Source organism: Notolabrus celidotus, chromosome 18 (assembly GCF_009762535.1).
Source record: "Notolabrus celidotus isolate fNotCel1 chromosome 18, fNotCel1.pri, whole genome shotgun sequence".
Classification (NCBI taxonomy): Eukaryota; Metazoa; Chordata; class Actinopteri; order Labriformes; family Labridae; genus Notolabrus; species Notolabrus celidotus.
This window is the reverse complement of record NC_048289.1, coordinates 9452863-9471345: the sequence shown is the minus strand read 5'-3', so window position 1 is coordinate 9471345 and position 18483 is coordinate 9452863. Positions and strand designations below refer to the sequence as shown.

General features: G+C 39.8%; 3 protein-coding genes and 1 non-coding gene across 4 annotated transcripts; all 4 read left to right on the top strand.

Moving 5' to 3' along the window:
* Positions 1-143: 143 nt before the first annotated feature.
* Positions 144-3201, top strand: rsl1d1 (ribosomal L1 domain containing 1). The gene is made up of 9 exons (XM_034708808.1): positions 144-272; positions 536-675; positions 784-922; positions 1122-1270; positions 1538-1639; positions 2059-2152; positions 2457-2588; positions 2675-2818; positions 2917-3201. The coding sequence occupies exons 1-9, from the start codon at positions 234-236 to the stop codon at positions 3058-3060; spliced, it is 1083 nt and encodes a 360-aa protein (XP_034564699.1). The 5' UTR covers positions 144-233; the 3' UTR covers positions 3061-3201.
* On the top strand, positions 1815-1946 carry LOC117830624. Its single transcript, XR_004634811.1, has one exon. It is a non-coding gene; the product is annotated as a small nucleolar RNA SNORA55 (small nucleolar RNA).
* A 3168-nt stretch (positions 3202-6369) lies between the features above and the next one.
* On the top strand, positions 6370-7912 carry LOC117829850 (transmembrane protein 238-like). The gene has a single exon (XM_034707567.1). The coding sequence runs from the start codon at positions 6886-6888 to the stop codon at positions 7360-7362; it is 477 nt and encodes a 158-aa protein (XP_034563458.1). The 5' UTR covers positions 6370-6885; the 3' UTR covers positions 7363-7912.
* A 3368-nt stretch (positions 7913-11280) lies between these two features.
* get4 (guided entry of tail-anchored proteins factor 4) lies at positions 11281-17575 on the top strand. Its single transcript, XM_034707566.1, has 9 exons — positions 11281-11493; positions 12536-12614; positions 12973-13054; positions 13753-13902; positions 14965-15103; positions 15496-15636; positions 15822-15897; positions 16138-16210; positions 16487-17575. Exons 1-9 carry the CDS (start codon positions 11354-11356, stop codon positions 16576-16578), a joined length of 972 nt encoding a protein of 323 aa, XP_034563457.1. The 5' UTR covers positions 11281-11353; the 3' UTR covers positions 16579-17575.
* Positions 17576-18483: the final 908 nt, after the last annotated feature.

Genomic DNA, 18483 nt, shown 5'->3' with positions numbered 1-18483 from the left:
AACTTTAACACTTTAATAAGTATATTTTGAAATTTCATGAGATTTAAACAAATAGGTGCAGATAATTCAATATGTAATCATAAAAACCCGTTTTCATCCTTGTAACTTGTTCCTCGCTCTAATTTTCTCTCTTGTCTGTTAACAGTTCTCGTACAAATAAAGTTTTTTTCTGTATGTGACGTAGAACACCGATTGCGCATGCGTGGCTGGCGATAACACGTGAAGCAGGCAGCATGGCCGAGGGAAAGGATCTTTCATTAGACCGAGCACAGGTAAAACTGTCTTTTCGTTGCAAATTAATGTAACTAATGTATGAGTAGGATGTCTGTCATTGTTCATTAACATAACTTTTATAAATAACGTATTTACGAAGCGACAGCAGCTAAAAGCTAGCACGCTTTAACCAACTAGTTTGATCTGTTTAGCATCTAAGCTAATTCGAAGTTGAGTACTTTGAAGTCTGCGTACCTGAATACTTTTTCATTCACTGGCTTTTGTAAAGTCTTGTATAACTCTGGCTTAATGTGTCTGTTAGGTGAAAAAGGCCGTTCAAGCCCTTCAAGCTTTCCTGAAAACCAAATCCACGTCCGACGCTCTGTTTCTGGATGAGACTCAGCAGATCAGCCTGCTCTTCACCCTCTGGAAGGTCCCCAGAGTGGCACAGACCATCCGCATGTGAGTACACCAGACAGAAGCATACCACTGAATTATGGCCTGATCTTTATTCTTTGTCGCTGTCATTTTCTAACTGACTTTATTGATGGTACTTATTTTCGTCCTCAGACCCTTGCCTCATGGCCAGCGGACTGACACAGACGAGGTTTGTCTCTTCACGAGAGATGAGCCCAACATGACCTCGGAACAAACACAGCGGTTTTACAAGAAACTGCTGGAAGTGAAGGGAGTCAAAAACATCTCTGAGGTAACTACCCGTCAGAGTGCTTGCGTTCATGGCTCAGATATAAATATTGTCAGTACAGTGTAACATGGTAAATACATTAGTGATCACAGAGTAGGTTATCAGACAAGAAAGTTTGTGAACTTACAAACCACTGTTGTTTAAAATACAGATTTCTAATAATGGCTTTAATAACCATAATGTGCCCCTATATCTGCTGCAGATCATTCCATATAAGGCCTTAAAGACAGAGTACAAACCGTTTGAGGCCAAACGTCGTCTGCTGGGGAACTTTGACATGTTCCTTTCAGACGACCGTGTCCGTCGTCTGCTGCCATCACACCTTGGGAAGCACTTCTATGAGAGGAAAAAGTAAGGCATTGTCATTGTGTTTTCAAATCTAAAACAAAGAGGACTTAAGTCTAGTTCAGCTAATTTAGGTTGGCACGTTTATCTTCAGCTCTGTAAGCACCAATTGTTGATCTGTTTTGCTTCCAGTCAAATTATAATGAAATTGGAGTGAATAAAAAACACTTTCACTTGTTATAAGTCACATCTCTCCTGGGTTTTGTAGTTTTTTATATTTGGACTATCTCTACCTGCAGTATATGCATGTAACCCCATCTCTGTCCTCATCAGGGAGCCCCTGAGCGTGAACCTGCAGAGTAAACAGCTGGCCAGAGACATCCAGAAAGTGATCCAGGGCACCAGCTTGAAGGTTACCAACAAGGGCTGCTGCTGGTGAGACCAACTCTCCTGCTCTCTCCTGTCCTTAATGACAAAACCTGTCTCTGCCTTAATCAGCTGTATGTGAAAACAACACATTTTCAGCTTTGGAGAAACATATTGTCCGTAGTGTTGCATCAACAAGTTGTCAAACTAACCATCACAATGTTTTATGTTTTTGAAATGCATAGCACCTCATACAGACCCTGTCGATTCTGTTAAGTGTTTGATATGGGAAACAGCGGGTGCTATAAAGATTCAATGTATATCCAGATGGACCTCCTCTTCCCGTGGAGCCTGTCTCTACAACCTTGATACACATTAAATAACGCCAAGCTCAAATGAATTACTAACCCACCTGCATGTGTATGTCTTTTACTGATGATGTTTGCAGATTACAGATTCACGTGATAACTTTTTAAAATATTTTGTAGCATGGCACGTGTCGCCCACTCCGGCATGACTGCAGATGAGGTGACAGACAACATTGAGGCTGCTGTCCAGACAGTGGTGGCCAAAATGCGTACGGTGAGTTCAGATCCAAAGACAGTCGTCTCATTATTTTATTCATTATGAGCTGTGTAGTGAGTCTCACTCTTTTTTTTTGGAGAACTGAGATCTCTAAACAACTTTAAATCCTTGCTCTTTGGCCGCTCCTGGTGTCCTTGTGTTAGTTTTGCCCTCACTGTCTTGTTTATTACAGGATCAGCTTTCTTTGTTGCTTCAAGGCTTGAAAAGCTATTTAAATCAATTTGAACCCAGACTCTTAATAATAAAGAAATGAACTTATCTGTCTCTTGATTATGTATTTTGTTTGCATTTTTATCAACAGAAAGGACCAATCATGAAGCTCATCCATATAAAGAGTCAAACGTCAGTGGCCCTGCCCATCTACACCTCAGACCTGAGCAACCTCGACATGCTGCAGAAGAAAGAGAAACGTACGAAGACTCCCAAGAAAAAGGTGAAAACAAGTGTATGTCTCCCGTCTGAGTCAGAGTTATTAGAACAAAGTGCAATATCTTCAGCTCCTTTGTTTTTCAACTCCAGGGAGCCAAAAAGCAGGAAAAGAATGAGACAGATGCTACAAACGAAACAGATGCCACTGCTAAGGAAGGGGAAAACGTGGAGGAAGAGGAAGAAATCCCACAGCTGGTTCCCATTGCTACCCCGAGCAAAAAGCCTAAACTGGAGGTCAATTATACTTCACTCTGCTAGAAACAAGTATTTAAAGTAATTAAAATATTGAAATAAGGAAATTCATGCTAAAACATTTGTGTTTCTCTTTGTAGAAACCATCCAAAAAGAAGCAGCTGGAGAAAGCACCCAAACCTGCCAAGGCAAAGAAAGGAAAAAAGAAATCGCCCAGCAAAGTGACGAAGAAGGCCGGAAAGACTGATTTCAAAGTAAAAAGGAAAGTGCCTAAAGTGAAATGATTGGAACATCTTTCACATGACCTTCTCAACACGGACGATTTACACTTCACACTCTTCACTGTTCACAGAATGCCCTTTATATTCAGTCTGTTTTTCTCTTTTGTGTATGAATGGAAATAATTATAAACTGTTATCTGAACACTTTTGTGGCTTCCTTGTTTTTCTGTATATCCTTTGTGAAAAATCTCCCTTTTAAGCATAGCCGTCAGTTTCTGTCATACAGTCTCTCAGACTACTAATGATGATGATGATGATGGCTCTGCTGTATTTATAAGTTGGCCAAGTTAGCTGTTAAAGTATTGCATTTCAAATTAATTCTACTTCTAATAGAAACCTAAAGCAAAAACCATTTTGAAATAACAAAAACATAAATATATGTTAAAATAATTGACATTACATGATAAATGGCAAACACCACTTAAGACCACCAATTCTCAAGAAATGCAAAGAAATATATCAATCAACTGTGAAGGTTCTTAGACATCTAGGTCATTGTAATCCAAAGCTTGATCCATGAGGCAACTGGACTGGTAGAATTTCTAAAGAATTCAAGCATTTCTACCAGTCCAGTTGCCTTACGGATCAAGCTTTGGACATATTAATTAACGTAAATATAGGTTGTTGCGAAGTTCTTTTTCAAAGCACTGGAATTTAAAGATACAGGGACAAACAAGACCACAAATACAGGAAACTTGTCAATACAAGTTTGGAAGCAAAGTTATTGGTATAATAAGACTGTGTTTACGAGTTACATCAACCTAATGACCACACAGCTTCCACATAGACCTTTTCTTTATTCTCCCAAACATTCATTTTGACACAAATATACTTCTGTGGTTTCAGAGGGTCCAACTGAAATGTACACAGCAGGAGCCCGGTCTTGCTCATCCGGCTCTCCCCACCTCTCTGCCAGGTCCAGCATACTACTGCAGAGGAGAGCAATCAGTTCACAGTTTTCACCTGTTAATTAACTCCAGCACTGCTCTCACAAAACCTCCCACACATCTTGCCCCCACGAAGACATTTTCCCCATGTCCTTTAAAGAACCAAATTCAATGTGGAGTTTAACTTCCATTGGTAAGGATAAGGTAAAATGATGATTATTCAGTTATTGCATACAGAGTTAGGTCAAAATCAACAGAAATGTGACAATTTTTCAAATGAAATACATTAAAGAACAAGCAGGACCCTGAAACCTGTCAAACTGATGGAATGCAGCCATTATCTATCCACATTTTAATGATCAACCCAGTCTGAAAAGATCTATAAGATGTTTTGAATGACTCAGCCACTGGGCATGTGGTGTTTAAATCCTATTTATGTTTCTTTTTGGATGGGAAAATAGAAAATATTCTTAACATTGAGCTTTAACTTTTTTACATCAATATATATTTTTGGCCATTTTCGCCTTTATGGATAGGATAGCTGAAGAAAGACAAGCAGTATGGGGAGTAGAGAATGGGGAAGTCATGCAGCAAATGGTCGAGGCTGGGAGTCGAATCAGCTACCACTACGAGGACTGTAGCCTCTATAGGTGTGGGGGAGAGCACATAAATCGCTTGGCCACTAGCGCCCCAAGCTTTAACCTTTTTAGACACCAGACAATTCTCAAATAAAGACATCATACAGATGCATACTTGTCATTGGTCTTAACACAGATATAGTAGCACTCTGAACTTTGAAGTGAAGATATCACAAGTTATTTGAATTCACTACGGAATCTGTGATTGTTTCGGCTTTGTAACAAAAAAGTGTTAGAGTCTTCTTCAAACTTTTCTACCAACCATGTTTGACATCTTTCCAGAGACCTTTTCCATCCTGCGAAACAGAATAGGGACCGTTTCATTCTTCTAGTGTCCTGTCATCACCTGAAGTGCTTTATCCTTGAGAGCTGCTTCTCTTCATGAATGATTATCATTCTTAAAGCATATAGCAGAATGTGTGTGGAGATGCAAAGCCTCATAGGGAATGTAGTTTTGCCCATTGTAGCATTACTGCATGCAAGTAGCAAGAGCAGCTGTACAAGCCCAGGCATAATCTCATTAACAAAAGGCTTGTCATCTGATACACATGCTCAGCTCCCACTACAAGCAGCTCTCAAGGATAAAGCACTTCAGGTGATGATAGGACACAAAAGAACGAAACGGTTTGTATTCTGTTTAGCAGGATGGAAAAGTTCTCTGGAAAGATGTCAAACAGAAAAGTTTAAAGAAGAGTCTAACACTTTTTGTCACAAAGCCGAAACAACCGTAGATTCCGTAGTAAATTCAAATAACTTGTGATATCTTCACTTCCAAGTTCAGAGTGCTCCTATAACTGCATTAAGATAATTATTTATTTATTCATTTACGTGTTTTTTTCTGAATTAATTTATTTATTCAATTATTCAGTTAATTATTTATACATTTATTTCTGCATTTTTTTAAATTTTTATTTAATTCATTCATTATTTATTATTTTATATTTATTTATTTAACTAATTATTTATTTATTTCTAAATATGTTTTTTTTCTTTTGTCCCCCATAAGACAGAAGCTGATGTGTGACACTGAAACATGAGTCTTCACACATGTTAATACAGTCTGTGTGTTTTGGAGGAACAAGATGAGCACTAAGTGGCCAGCCAATCAGAGGGGATGATTATGTTTTCCACAGGTGGGCTGGGTCAGTGTATTCATCCAAGCCCTGTGTGTGGTGGGCCATATGGAATTACAGTGTGTACACGGGTTACTGAGCAGGAGCATGGAAACAAGATGCATCAGACACTCTCTTCTTTTTGATCATACAGATACTTAAACTCCTTATGACTGTTGGGAGCTCGCTGAATATATGTGAAGAGTTACTCGCTGAGGAAGCAAGACAAGAAGAGAACGTTGGGTATCGATGGATGTTTAATATCTGACGTTTCCATTATTCATGAGGTAAAGACTTAGAGGGGAGACACAAAGGGATTACTGGTATTGTGTGAGGAGCAGCAATGGCAACAATTGGGGAATCCTCACTTTCAGATGACTCTGGGAGTCAAAGCCTGTGTTCAGACCTTTACACAGAGGCTGCGGCGGTCCATGGTTGGACCTACTTCCATAAGCCCATCATTGTGATGGTGATGGGGTCTATAATGTGTGCTACAGGCGGACTCCTCTTCCTGCTCCAGTCGTCGGGGGTGACTGAAGCATCCCGCTCTGTGGCCTCAGCCTGCCTGTCCATAGGGCTGCTGTTTGTGGTGATGGGGCTGGTGTGGATCCCAGTTCTGAAGGAAGAGCAGAGGAGGAAACGCTACAGCCAGGGTATTTAAATAGAGGAGGGAAATGACTCTGTAACTCCGATTCTATTAACAAGATGAATTCATAGTGCCCCGGGACCCTGAACGGGATAGGTGGTCAAGATAATGGATGGATGGATGGAATTCACAGTGTGTCACATCACACCAAAGACACTCTACACAGCCTTGTCATATATCCACCTTTGAGCAAGTACTTTGCAACAGTGGCAAGGAAAATTTTCCTTCAACAGGCAGAGCTAGACTCAGTGGTAGGCCATCTGCCTGGATTAGATGTCCTGAAAAAATGGGATAGAGAAACAGAAGAAGATGGACTGAGAGAAACAGACAAGGAGATTTTCACATTATGCTACTTCTTCCTCTGAAACATCCAACACAGTCACACAGCTGGGCGGTGTCTATTGATAACGTTCTGTACTTTGACCTGTTCTGCTGCTGGTGGTTGTTTCATGTTTTTCACTCAGTCAGCTGGGAATACTCCTAACTATCCTGCAGCTGCAGCACACTGACTTGTTTCTTCATCTGGATTAACTTTGGGAACAGACATGCTAACATCTGTGCAGGTCGAGCCAGTCATGGAGAAAAGCTATGAAGGAGTTGGTCGCTGCAAGTGCTCATTCTGGTTTGCAGTGGCCCACGACATACTCGGCATCCTTATCATGATGGTGGGGGTGTTTGGAGGGCTGGTGATCCATGACTTGTTCATCTACGCGGGGGCGATCATCATCTTCCTCAGCCTGATCTGGTGGGTGTTCTGGTACTCGGGGAACATCGACGTGCCGCCCGAGGAGCTGGAGGACGACGTGGGAATGATCAAGTTAAGGAACAAGGGACTCAGCCAGGCAATGAGGCGCATGTCCGGTCACCTCTCCAGCAGGATCAGGAACTCTTTCCGGAGAAATGACAGATCCTTCAGGGAGGACAGTAACAGACCAGGTGCAGAGGTTTCCCTCTCCACTATATACGACAGCACCTTCGCCTCTACACCTAAAGAAACCTACAGAGAGACACTGTCAATTTGAGCTCACACAACGCAGACGGCATGTTACACCAAAAGACACGGAACTTTGATCGTTATATTTCTTTCCTTTACTAGTAAATTTATTCAGCTGAAGTGGATTATGTCAGCTTTGCTAACATGCTCTAGCAATGATTAGACATCACAAAGACCTTTTTGAGATAAGATCAACAAGATCTTATCTTCATGATATTATGTCAACTTTGCTCACAATAACTCAGTGTAGTGCATGTCTAAACCACAGCATCAACATCATTCAGGACTTTATCAGTCATGTCTGGTTGAGTCACAGAAACTGCAGAGTGACTGTAGAGAGCATTAAAGGTTAAATTAGAGAATCATTATGAAGAAGAATTTCATTTGGATCGTCTGTGGCAGGATAATTTACTGCTGCCTGAAGTTTAATTTGTATTATTTATTTTTAGTAATTGGTTAATTTAAACTTAATACTGTTTTAACCATCCAACTAATATGCACCTGAACATGAAATTAAAGTTTATGAAGTGGTAGTATGTTTCAGTATATACACTATGTGTATGTAGAAACTAGATCTGTTTAACACAAACACGTCTGCAGGTTTTGTAATCTTATGAAACTTTTTGGTTTTGATTAGATAAATGCTGCTAAATGTTTTTTTTTTTTTTTTTTTACAATTTTTTCTCTTTCTATGAGGGAAGTACAAACAAACCTTTATTTTTAATCATGAATATGTCAATGTTAACACTTTGTTTAGTTATTTCTGTCATATAGAGTTTAAATTCCTCTATTTTGTAAAGATTTAACACACATTTCTTTATCCTACAAACTATAAACTGCTGTGTTATTTAATTCTGTCACATTCTTTAAAGTCATTTAACTGTAAACATCTATATGTTGGTTTCAGGGTGCTGGATATTCAGAAGTAGAATTCAAACCGGGAAAGGTGGAATTCCTTGAGACTTATAATATACTGTACTAAATAATTTATAATAGGTTACAAGCATTAGGTCACATCCCACAAATTGTATTTGCAGTGTTTGGCAGACATTTTTTAAATCACATTACATCACGCATTCAAGTCAAGATAACACACATTCATTAAATCCCTAGATTAGATAAGACCAAACTGATCAGAGTGCAGATTTCAGATGACTGCACTAAGGTCACTCTGCTCATGTCATACTCATTACTCAGCGGTTCAGTTGTAGAAATAAGGTGTTGGTTAAAAATGAAATTTGACTCATACATGCAAAAATGAATCTCTAAATTTGACCATTACTACAAGTCTACTGATCTGAGTGAGGCCTATGAAGCTGCACTATACAGGTGCAGGGGTTCTTTGAGTTACACTTAGAAACATTCAATAGTCTGTTATAATACATTAAACATTTATCAACCAGCTCTTTACACAAGTTACACCTGAGGATAAGGAAGTATCTTTAGTTTTCAGAGTTATGAAGTTTATTGGTGTGCAACTACCATGTTTAAAAATATATACTATGAATTTAGATTGAATTAGGAATCAGTTAAGGGCAGAACTGTCATTCAGTGAAGGAGAGGGCTGCAACATTGACTCAGGACTGTTGAAATACTTTGACATCTACCTTAGATCAGTGAATAACAACAAAACAGACATGGGATCAGTGAGCAGCTGAAATACTGACATTAGCACAGTGAATGGCTGTGGCCACTCCTCAGAACTGAGTCTGTGTACTTGGATGCCAGTTTGATTGTTCACTCTGTAACACGGTTCCCCTGTTTCAGTTTCTCATGTAAAAGAGATCTCAAGAAGATCCTGACTGATTTTGCAGGTCTGATGCCTTTAAATGGCATCACCGATGCTATAACCGTTAATTTGTCACTGTCCCAGAATTCTTAATGTCTGTAATAGACATTTGAACACTATTAAGGGAAAGTTGCAGCTTGTGCTCAAATAAAACACATCATGGGCCGTTGTGGCCTAGCAGTCTAAGCATGCACCCCACATACATAGGCTATAGTCCTTGTCGCAGCAGTCGCAGGTTTGACTCCCAGCCTCTACCATTTGCTGCATATCTACCCCAACTCTCTGTTCCCCATATTTCCTGTCTCTTTCCAGCTTTCCTATCCAATAAATGTAAAAGTCCCCAAAACATGACTTGAAAAGAATACAAATAAAATAAAAATACACGTCATGAAAATGTGTATTAAATACAGTTGACATTTACATTAGCTTTTGGATCAAGATGTCTTCCATTGAAAAATATTTTATGGATAAAAGTGGGGAGAACTGATGGGTGCAAATATTGGCAAAGAGCTTCTTTGTGTGAAAGTGTTTCTCTAGGACTCAGTTTTGTATCATTTTTACATGGTTTTCTTAATATGGAACTTGGTGGAAAACCGCACCATCTAGTGGTCTATAGTGTCACAAAACAGACATTTCACATGTGAGAGCTTGTGAAATACTGCATGGCATATGCAACCGTTGTTGGCTAGATTTTAATTTGGTCACTGAAACAACAATAAAATGCCTGACTTGTAAAAGTAAACTCAGGTCAGGGTTCCTGCTGGAGAAGTATAAGACCAGATGAGCTGGTTATGCATCCATTACAACTATGATCAGGACATTTTATGATTTATATTTACCTTTTACATAAGAAAGCTTCAGCTTCATACCTCCACTTCCTCTTCACTCCCACTCTGTAAGAGAAACAGAAGAAAGGGAAGGTTTGGTTTAAAAACATCAGAAGTCAGGTGAACAGATTGTACTGTGTGAAAGATTAATTGTGATGACTAAGATGTTTATACTTATCTTTTAAGCATTTTGCTTTTTCACCCCCTTCTATCTCTCTCTAAAAGTTAACAACAACAAACCAAAGGGAATAATAGAAAAGGAGAACCAAATGTAGTATGACTGCAGGAGGCCTCACAAGTATCAGCTTGTTTGTAATAGCACAAATGGAAAACCATGAGCAAGAGTTGAATAAATACAGTGTGTTCACACCAAACAGGAAATTTAGTCTTTTATCTACTTAGTTTAACTGAATTGGTGTGTATAAAGTGAATAAAGGACAAATACATGTTATGATAACATATTGTTATAGAGAAGACAGATGGAGTGTCTCACACATTGTTCCATTATTGTGTTATATATATATATATATATATAGTGTAAAAACTGTATTCAGTCTCCAATATCCCGGATAATTGTGTTGGTTTAATCAAGTTTGTTTTTGTTAAAACTAAATGAACACTAAAGGACTTAATCTATAATATCAAATGAATAAAATGGTAGGAACAATTTTTAGCTAAAGCAGGGGTTCCCAAACTTTTCAGCCCGTGACCCCCCAAATATAGATGCCAAGGACTCGCGACCCCCACTGTCCCTCAAAGTGATTTAATGTGGCTTCATTTAGCTGGTCTGCAGAAAATTTGCCTACCTAGCTATACCTACCTATGAACATGTGGCTGTGTTTCCTGTGCTGTTAAGACTTAACCTACTGCTACTGGTGCTTTGGATAATCAACTGTTCACTTACCCTAAACTTAGGAATCATCTGGCAAAAAGAAAGGCAGAAAACTCATTACATTTTTGATTTCGAGGTTTTGTTTCAAGTTTAGCTACTATTCTTGTCGATATATTTACTATAATGGGTAAAATGAACTAATTTTAGAGATAAACATTCTGGAAGACATCTCACGACCCTCCCATTTATGTCTCGCGACCCCCCAGGGGGTCCCGGCCCATACTTTGGGAACCCCTGAGCTAAAGCAATAAGCAACTCAAGCCACCTGATAAAGACCGTTGTATTTATCTTCTATTTAACTTGGGTGTGTAGTTTAGTGTCCCTAACCTTAACCGACACTGTGTTACCTTCACGGCTCTGAGTTGGCCGCAAGGTTTCGTGAACTTGACAAGTTATTTCGTCACTGTTCAACTACAACACCGGCTACGGCGAGCGGGGAGGGTCTAAATTGATTAAAGCGTTCCGGTTCTCCACTGTCAACACTTGGCTTGAGCGCTGCTGCTGAGCGACGATGTCGGAGCAGGAGTCTCTGAGGCTCTCCAGTGCCAGAAACCGTGGAGGCGTACAGAGGGTGGAGGGAAAACTGCGAGCCAGCGTAGAAAAAGGGGATTACTATGAAGCACATCAGATGTACAGGACTTTATTTTTTAGGTAAGACCTCGATTTACGTTGGTAAATGCAGATGTAATTGTCAGTTGGCTTTGGGGCCTGCCTGTTCCAGATCATTCTGCAGTCAACCTTGCTTCTATGCCTGTCCGTTTCTGATTGGATGAATCTCACCGGGGACCCGCCCACTCATGTTGCTCCGTGTGTTTGATTGGACAGCTGTGCTGTCAATCTTCTACAGTCACAAAATGGGACTGGCACCCACAGCTAGTGTGTTAGCTACGTGTTTAGCAACACAACTAATTATAACCGAAGCCGAGTTAAGCTGAACTGCAAACACAAGAAAGACCGTCATACTGTGTTCAGCTAATTGTGAATATATGTCACATGATAGTTTAAAAATACATACGGTACATGTAAATTATAACTTTGTACAACGTTGTTGAAGCTGTCCAGCTGTGTTAGCATTCATCCAGAGAGCATATTGCAGCGCTGCAGTCTGAAATGTTAAGGATAGACGTGTTTATGCTTCCTGTCACATTTGTCTTTTTGAATCGTGAATATATTACATGACCCTTAGCCAAACTCGAGGAATCTGAGACACGTTTCTCCAGAGAGAGTTACGTCTCCTCACTCTCATGACGTGTTGATTAACATTCACACAAATGTGTGCAGCTTCCTGTTCCAGTATCTCAAAGCATTACATGATGAATACAATATGTCTGCCTTGAGCATAGTAAATAGAGAAAAATCAGGTAAAGCCAAACCTTTCTTAATATCAAGGAGTATGTTTACCATCATACTTCACTTTTAATATTAATAACTGCATTATAACGCCCATACATAAAAATATACAGAGACTGGAAGCACTGCATCAGTTCCATGCTCTTCAAGAATGTTGTAACACTTAAAGCAATGTCCACATTTAAATATTGTGTTATATCTTGAGCAAAATTTCTGGGCCTGCAATTCATCTCACTGCCTATTAAAGGGATAGTGGTTAGTGGTGCAAATACAACCTGTGTTAGTCTTGGTAAGCAGGTAACATCATGTCATATCTAATGTTGACACTCCCGTCTTCCATCAGGTACATGTCACAGGCAAAACATGCTGAGGCCAGGGAGCTGATGTACAATGGGGCTCTACTATTCTTCAGCTATAACCAGGTACATGCTCATCTAGATTTCTGCTCAGTGAGGTTTGTTTATACATTGCGTAATTGTAATACAAAAGGAGTCTCTCTCAGCCATGTATACAGGTGAAACAGCCCAAACAAGAGGTGCTTGTTTATGTTTATGTCTCAGAGGACCTGCAGAAGTCAGAAATATAATGTTGTCTACATATTAAAGCTTGTAGCATGGTTGATAAACATATTCAGAGCTGTTATTTGTTTAAAGTGTGAATCTGATTTATGTGCAAGACAGCAGATGGCATTTGTAGCCTTTAAGGTACTCATGTAAGAACTTTCTGAAATCATTTGATCTAGGAGAAGCCACATATAGGTTGTTGTGTTTTTGTCTTCAGCAAAACAGTGCAGCAGATCTGTCCATGCTGGTTCTGGAAGTGTTGGAGAAATCTGAGACAAAGGTTGAAGAGGATATATTAGGTGAGTGACATCCATATGATTCAAGATATACCAATTCCAAACTGTATGTTTTATTAATGAGATTTGTAAGTGTGGATAGTTGTAGTTTTCACATTTACTGTCCTCTAATTGTGTGAAAGAGAAATTATATATATAATTTAAGTTGGGACAATGTTTCCTTGATGTCTCTGTTAAAAACACTTGCAGCACTTTTTACAGTAATATTAACACCATTATAGCATTATTGCCCCAAAAGGATCAGTACACATTTCTCAAAATTGAAGTCTTTGTTTCTGAAAGATACTTCAAAACACTGAGCAATGTAAAAAATACTTAGTATAGTTGAAGAATATGATGCACACCAAGAGAATCGTATTAATTAATTGCGAAAATTGCTGCTTTAAAGATTTAGGTTTAAAGAGTGATCTTGAAGCTTTCAATCAAGTTGAGTACCATGAGACATTTTTGACAGCTCACAGTAGATTCTAAGTTGGCCTCTGTGTAATCAACCATTACAGATCTACTTTTAATCATTCCTTTTAATCCAGTGATCTGATGGACCCTTTCGGGACATCTTCGGTCTAAAGACATTACATTGTCAACATTCAGAAAAGTCCACCTTTCAAGCGAACAGTACAACAGCATATTTCATATTAGAAGTCACATTTTCTGGTGTTGATGGGGCTGTGTGTGTGTTTGTACGTGTGTGTGTTGAGCAGAAAGCCTGGCGAAGTTGTTCAGCCGGATGGACCAGAACTCCCCCGAGAGAGTAGCGTTTGTGTCCAGAGCCTTGAAATGGTCCACAGGAGGATCCAGCAAGTTGGGACACCCTAAACTACACCAGCTGCTGGCTGTCACCTTGTGGAAAGGTAATCCATTCATCACGCAGCTCATGAAGGACGGAGGAGAATAATAACTAATACTTACTGCAGGTTGAGATATGTAACAATGTAAAACAGGTTGTAAAGAGGCTGTAAAACTGAAATGTTAAGAATGCATGCTTTTTGAAATGACTGAAAGATTTCAGTTCCTCTGTTAACCTCGATTGTTGAAGTTTTGGCATTAATCATAAAAGTGCCGCCTTAAAGCAAGACTAAACACCGTTAAAATCACAATGACAGTATAATATATGCATCTAAAACCCCCTCTGCATTTGAAGCCTTCATACAGACATGTTCATAATGTGTGTCACTGTCAACACATACCAGATGAAACCTTGAACCAACACAGATACTAGCTCACTCTAAAAACCTCATCCGGTGATAACAGAGATCACTGTGTTTGTCAGTCTCTTCTGTGAACCCAGGATTTCTTCTTCAGGCTGTGTGTGTGTTGACTTAAAAAGAGAAGTTTGTCTTGTCCTTGATTCTTCATGTGCACACATTAAAATCGATGATTCATACTTAAGTCAAAGGAACAAGTTGATAGATGACTATGAAAGATATTCAAACAATTCTGAAAAAAGTGAAGCTGTTTCTGTAAATAAGACAAATTGGGACTGCTGTGTGTTTTTACATTATTAATATTGTGATTTAACCTCTTGATGCCTATTTATTTCTCATGTTATCTGCTTGTGTAAGGTATCTTAAACAATAACTATGTAAATGAGCTAAATATTTTCCTCTAGAGCTGCATGTAGGTCTGTCTTTATCATAAAAAACAGATCAAGGTTGGAGCATTTTACAGCTAATTTAAATTCCCAAACTAACATGATCTTCTGCCGACTATGTCTGTGTGCAACGTTATCCAGTGGTGATGTTGCCAGGTTTAGAGAGAGGTCGTTTGATGCTATAGAAAACTCTGGTGTTAGGCCAAGCACACCTTGCTGAGTCATCAAACTCACTTTGAAGTACCGACCTAATGAAGTAACACATTTCCTCCCACCACTTAAGGAGACTTTAAGAATTTAAATATTGTTTTTTTGTGTCCAGAGCAAAACTACAGTGAGTCTCGTTACCACTTCCTGCATTCATCTGATGGGGAGGGCTGTGCACAGATGCTGGTAGAATATTCGGCCTCTCGAGGCTTCCGTAGTGAGGTCGACATGTTTGTGGCGCAGGCCGTCCTACAGTAAGTACCGCACTGCCACGCTTTGAACACAGAGATCATTTTCTGACATTTTTACAGTGTAAATTCTAAATCACTGTCCATGCCCAAGTGAATCTGATCTAACCTCAGTTTTTAAGCTTTTGTATATGCTTTATGAATATTTGATTGGATATAAACTGTAGGGTCCTGTATCTATGGTCACAGTATTACTATTGATGCATCCAGCTGTCGTATCAATTTTCTGTCTAAGCAGCAACTTTTCATCGTCTCTAACGTCTCTGTTCTATCATTTCTTGTCTCGCTCCTCTCATCCCGTGCTTCACACTATCTGTCACGCTTTCTTTCGCTTCCTCTGTATCCTCTGGCTCTTTTTCTATTTCTGTCCCTCCCTCCTGCAAACCTCTACCCTCCAGGTTTCTCTGCTTAAAGAACAAAAACAGCGCTTCCGTGGTGTTCAGCACATACACAGAGAAACACCCGTCCATAGAGAAGGGCCCTCCCTTCGTCCAGCCTCTACTTAACTTTATCTGGTTTCTGCTGCTGGCAGTGGATGGGTGAGTATAAAAGAATATCACACTCATATTGCTGTGGTATATTTAAATACATGAACTTATGCTGGATTGGTTCAATTGGCATTAGCAGACTTGTTACTGATGTCTCCTCTGATACTTACATGGGTTGTTTCTCTTAAATAGAACAAGTTTAAAAAGTTCAAACTGTGTCTTTGTTGTTTCTTCAGGGGTAAATTAACAGTTTTCACAGTGTTATGTGAGCAATATCAACCTTCCCTGAAGAGGGATCCCATGTATAATGAGGTGAGTGCAAATGCTTATTGATATCTTTCCATGACTTATTTATGACCTTAAGTCATGTGACTGCAGCTGCGTTGCATCAGGTGTACCATGTGAGATCTCCTTAAAGTATTTCATAAAACTTTACCCAAGGAAACTTTCTTCTTATTGTTATCACTTTGACCCTGAAGGCAGTCATATCAGCTGTCTCACTCACATCCATGTTTCTCTCTATTTCCCTCTCACATCCTCCTGTCTCCTCAGTATCTTGACAGAATAGGACAGGTTTTCTTTGGCGTTCCGCCGAAACAGTCTCCATCATACGGTGGACTGCTAGGTGAGTAGATCAAGACCATGATGTTAAGTCTTTATTACTTCACTGGCTGCACCCTTGATGTTTACCATCACGTCATCAATGTAGAAGTATCAGAGCTTTGTTTTTCAAATATCAGGACTATTACTTTTAAAGAAAGTTGTTATATTGAATGAGTGTTTCCCCAGAATCATACTACGCCTTTGGAATGCTAAAAGAAGCGGAGCAAAATGTGTGTTCTGTGTGAACCGCTGCACCTCTGAATGCAGAGAGTATTGATCCCTCTGCTTGATCCTGCAGGGAACCTGCTGAACAGCCTGATGGGTTCAGGCGAGGATGACGATGGGGCTGAAGAAGCCCAGGAGGACAGCAGCCCCATAGAGCTGGACTGAGCCTGCGACCGCCTGACAAATGAACAAAAAAAGAAAAAAAGAGGAAGATCATGTTGCCTCCGTCCTTTACCTCCACAACAAGGGTGGGGCGAGGCGTCGGCCTGTGTTTTCAGAGGCGTGCTGTTTCCAAAAAAAAACCCTCCCACCCATCCAGTCTAAAATCAAAGCAAGTATCAGGCCACAAAATCCCTCCCTTCAGCACTGCCGGGACTGACTGCGCCAAACTGCAAACTCTCTCTTTGTTAACTCATTGTAAGATTATATTATATTATTTGAATCATTACTTTTGTTAGTTTGGGACTCTTGCTTTTTGTTTAGGGTGTATTCATTTTAAACATAAAGTGTCCTCTCCCTGTGAAGCCTGCTCCAGAGAGGAGGGAGTGGATTGAGTGTCTCAGAGGAGAGGGTAGCATCACATGTAAACACCCCTCTATGTAACATTGTTTATTATAAGAGGGTTTAGTCAACTCACTACATTTATCTCAATGTTTTTGTTTGCTGGGCAGCCTCGAGGAGCTGCTGTTATCGGCTTATTTCAACAGCTTGTTCCGTTATAAGCCTCTTCTTTGAATAGTAAATTAAATATTTTCCTGTCGTCAGGGCAACATTCAGTTCCTTGTCTCATTCATCCACTAGCTGAAAGGACTAAAGCAGAAATGTAAGTTATAATCTGAGCTCATCTTGTTCCTTGAATATCAAGCAAACAGCCCCTCTCTGCTCAGTGTGTCCTTCACGGGTCATTTGGATTCATCTGCATCACGCAGCAGTCTGGGGACATTTAGCTCCTCTGTGCACTTGCTGAACTGGTACTCGGCCTGTTTGCATCTCAGAGAGGAGTTTTCTGGAGAAATCCAAGTTTTGCATTTTATTGTTACAGCTGCCAAGTCATAAACCATATTTTGCAGTGAGGAGTTTTGAAGCGCTTATGATTTGGTTTTCACTGGATGTGGGCTCGTGCTGTCTGCGTGTCACTGTGAAAAATAAAAAGTCAAATGTCGAGGTTCCTTTTTAAGTTTGTAAAGTGATGAGACACTGTGAAAACTGTCTGTTGGAGTCAATCTTGCTTTTCATGTTATAAAATGCTGACATCTGAACAAGCCTGTTACCATGCCTATTTCAGTCTAGACTTAAACTCTGTTTACCTTTGACTACTGATGATCAGTCCCTCTTGGAGATGGATCAATAATCCAACATCAGTTCAACCAGTGCTCAATCAGAGGTGTGATTCACACACCTGCTCCTGTTAATCAGTGTTAACTTCATCAGCCAACAGAGAACACACAGTCGCCCTGCTCATTCCTCTGGACAGCTGCCTTGTCTCACACATTTCAGTCTTCACAGTGATATTCGATCAGCCTCGTTGTTGACAGTCTCCTGGTTTCAGATTTTAAAACTAAGCTCTAATACATTTAAAATGGCAACAAATATCAAATCTAGGAAGCTAGTGAAGTCCAGAAGTCTCCCAGTGAAGCTTCATTTTTATTGACTTCTTTGTAATCATCCTTTAGGGACCACAGATCACTACATGGACTGTACTAAATTAGAATAAATATGTTAATAAACCAAAAAGTGAGTAGTTAAATTGTTTATGGAGCGTATTATAACCATCTGTTTCATAACATGCTGGTTTAGCATTGGCTGTTTTGGCTCAGTATACAGGACTGACTGGCTCGATGTCATAGTGCTACAAATGGAGAGACAGAACAGAGGACTGCATTCAAATATTTCAAAGACTCCGCTTTAACTTTGTTGTATTTAACTGTGTCACTCCTCAGCAGGAGGAGCATCTCAGAGAAGCAGTTGTGGTCTGAAAGGGATACCAGACTGTTCCTTTTTCAATCAACTTAACAAAATCACACAAGTCTTATTATTCACGCTGTTAACTGTCTTGATTTCATTGGACTT

Excerpts from the sequence above, each read along its gene's own strand:
- LOC117829850 (XM_034707567.1), top strand. The coding sequence starts at position 6,886 with ATGCTAACATCTGTGCAGGTCGAGCCAGTCATGGAGAAAAGCTATGAA.
- rsl1d1 (XM_034708808.1), top strand. The coding sequence starts at position 234 with ATGGCCGAGGGAAAGGATCTTTCATTAGACCGAGCACAG. Across the intron at positions 2,589-2,674 it reads CGAAGACTCCCAAGAAAAAG|GGAGCCAAAAAGCAGGAAAA; the intron begins GTGAAAACAAGT and ends TTTCAACTCCAG. Across the intron at positions 2,819-2,916 it reads GCAAAAAGCCTAAACTGGAG|AAACCATCCAAAAAGAAGCA; the intron begins GTCAATTATACT and ends TTCTCTTTGTAG.
- get4 (XM_034707566.1), top strand. The coding sequence starts at position 11,354 with ATGTCGGAGCAGGAGTCTCTGAGGCTCTCCAGTGCCAGAAACCGTGGA. Across the intron at positions 15,898-16,137 it reads GGGATCCCATGTATAATGAG|TATCTTGACAGAATAGGACA; the intron begins GTGAGTGCAAAT and ends CTGTCTCCTCAG. Across the intron at positions 16,211-16,486 it reads ATCATACGGTGGACTGCTAG|GGAACCTGCTGAACAGCCTG; the intron begins GTGAGTAGATCA and ends TTGATCCTGCAG.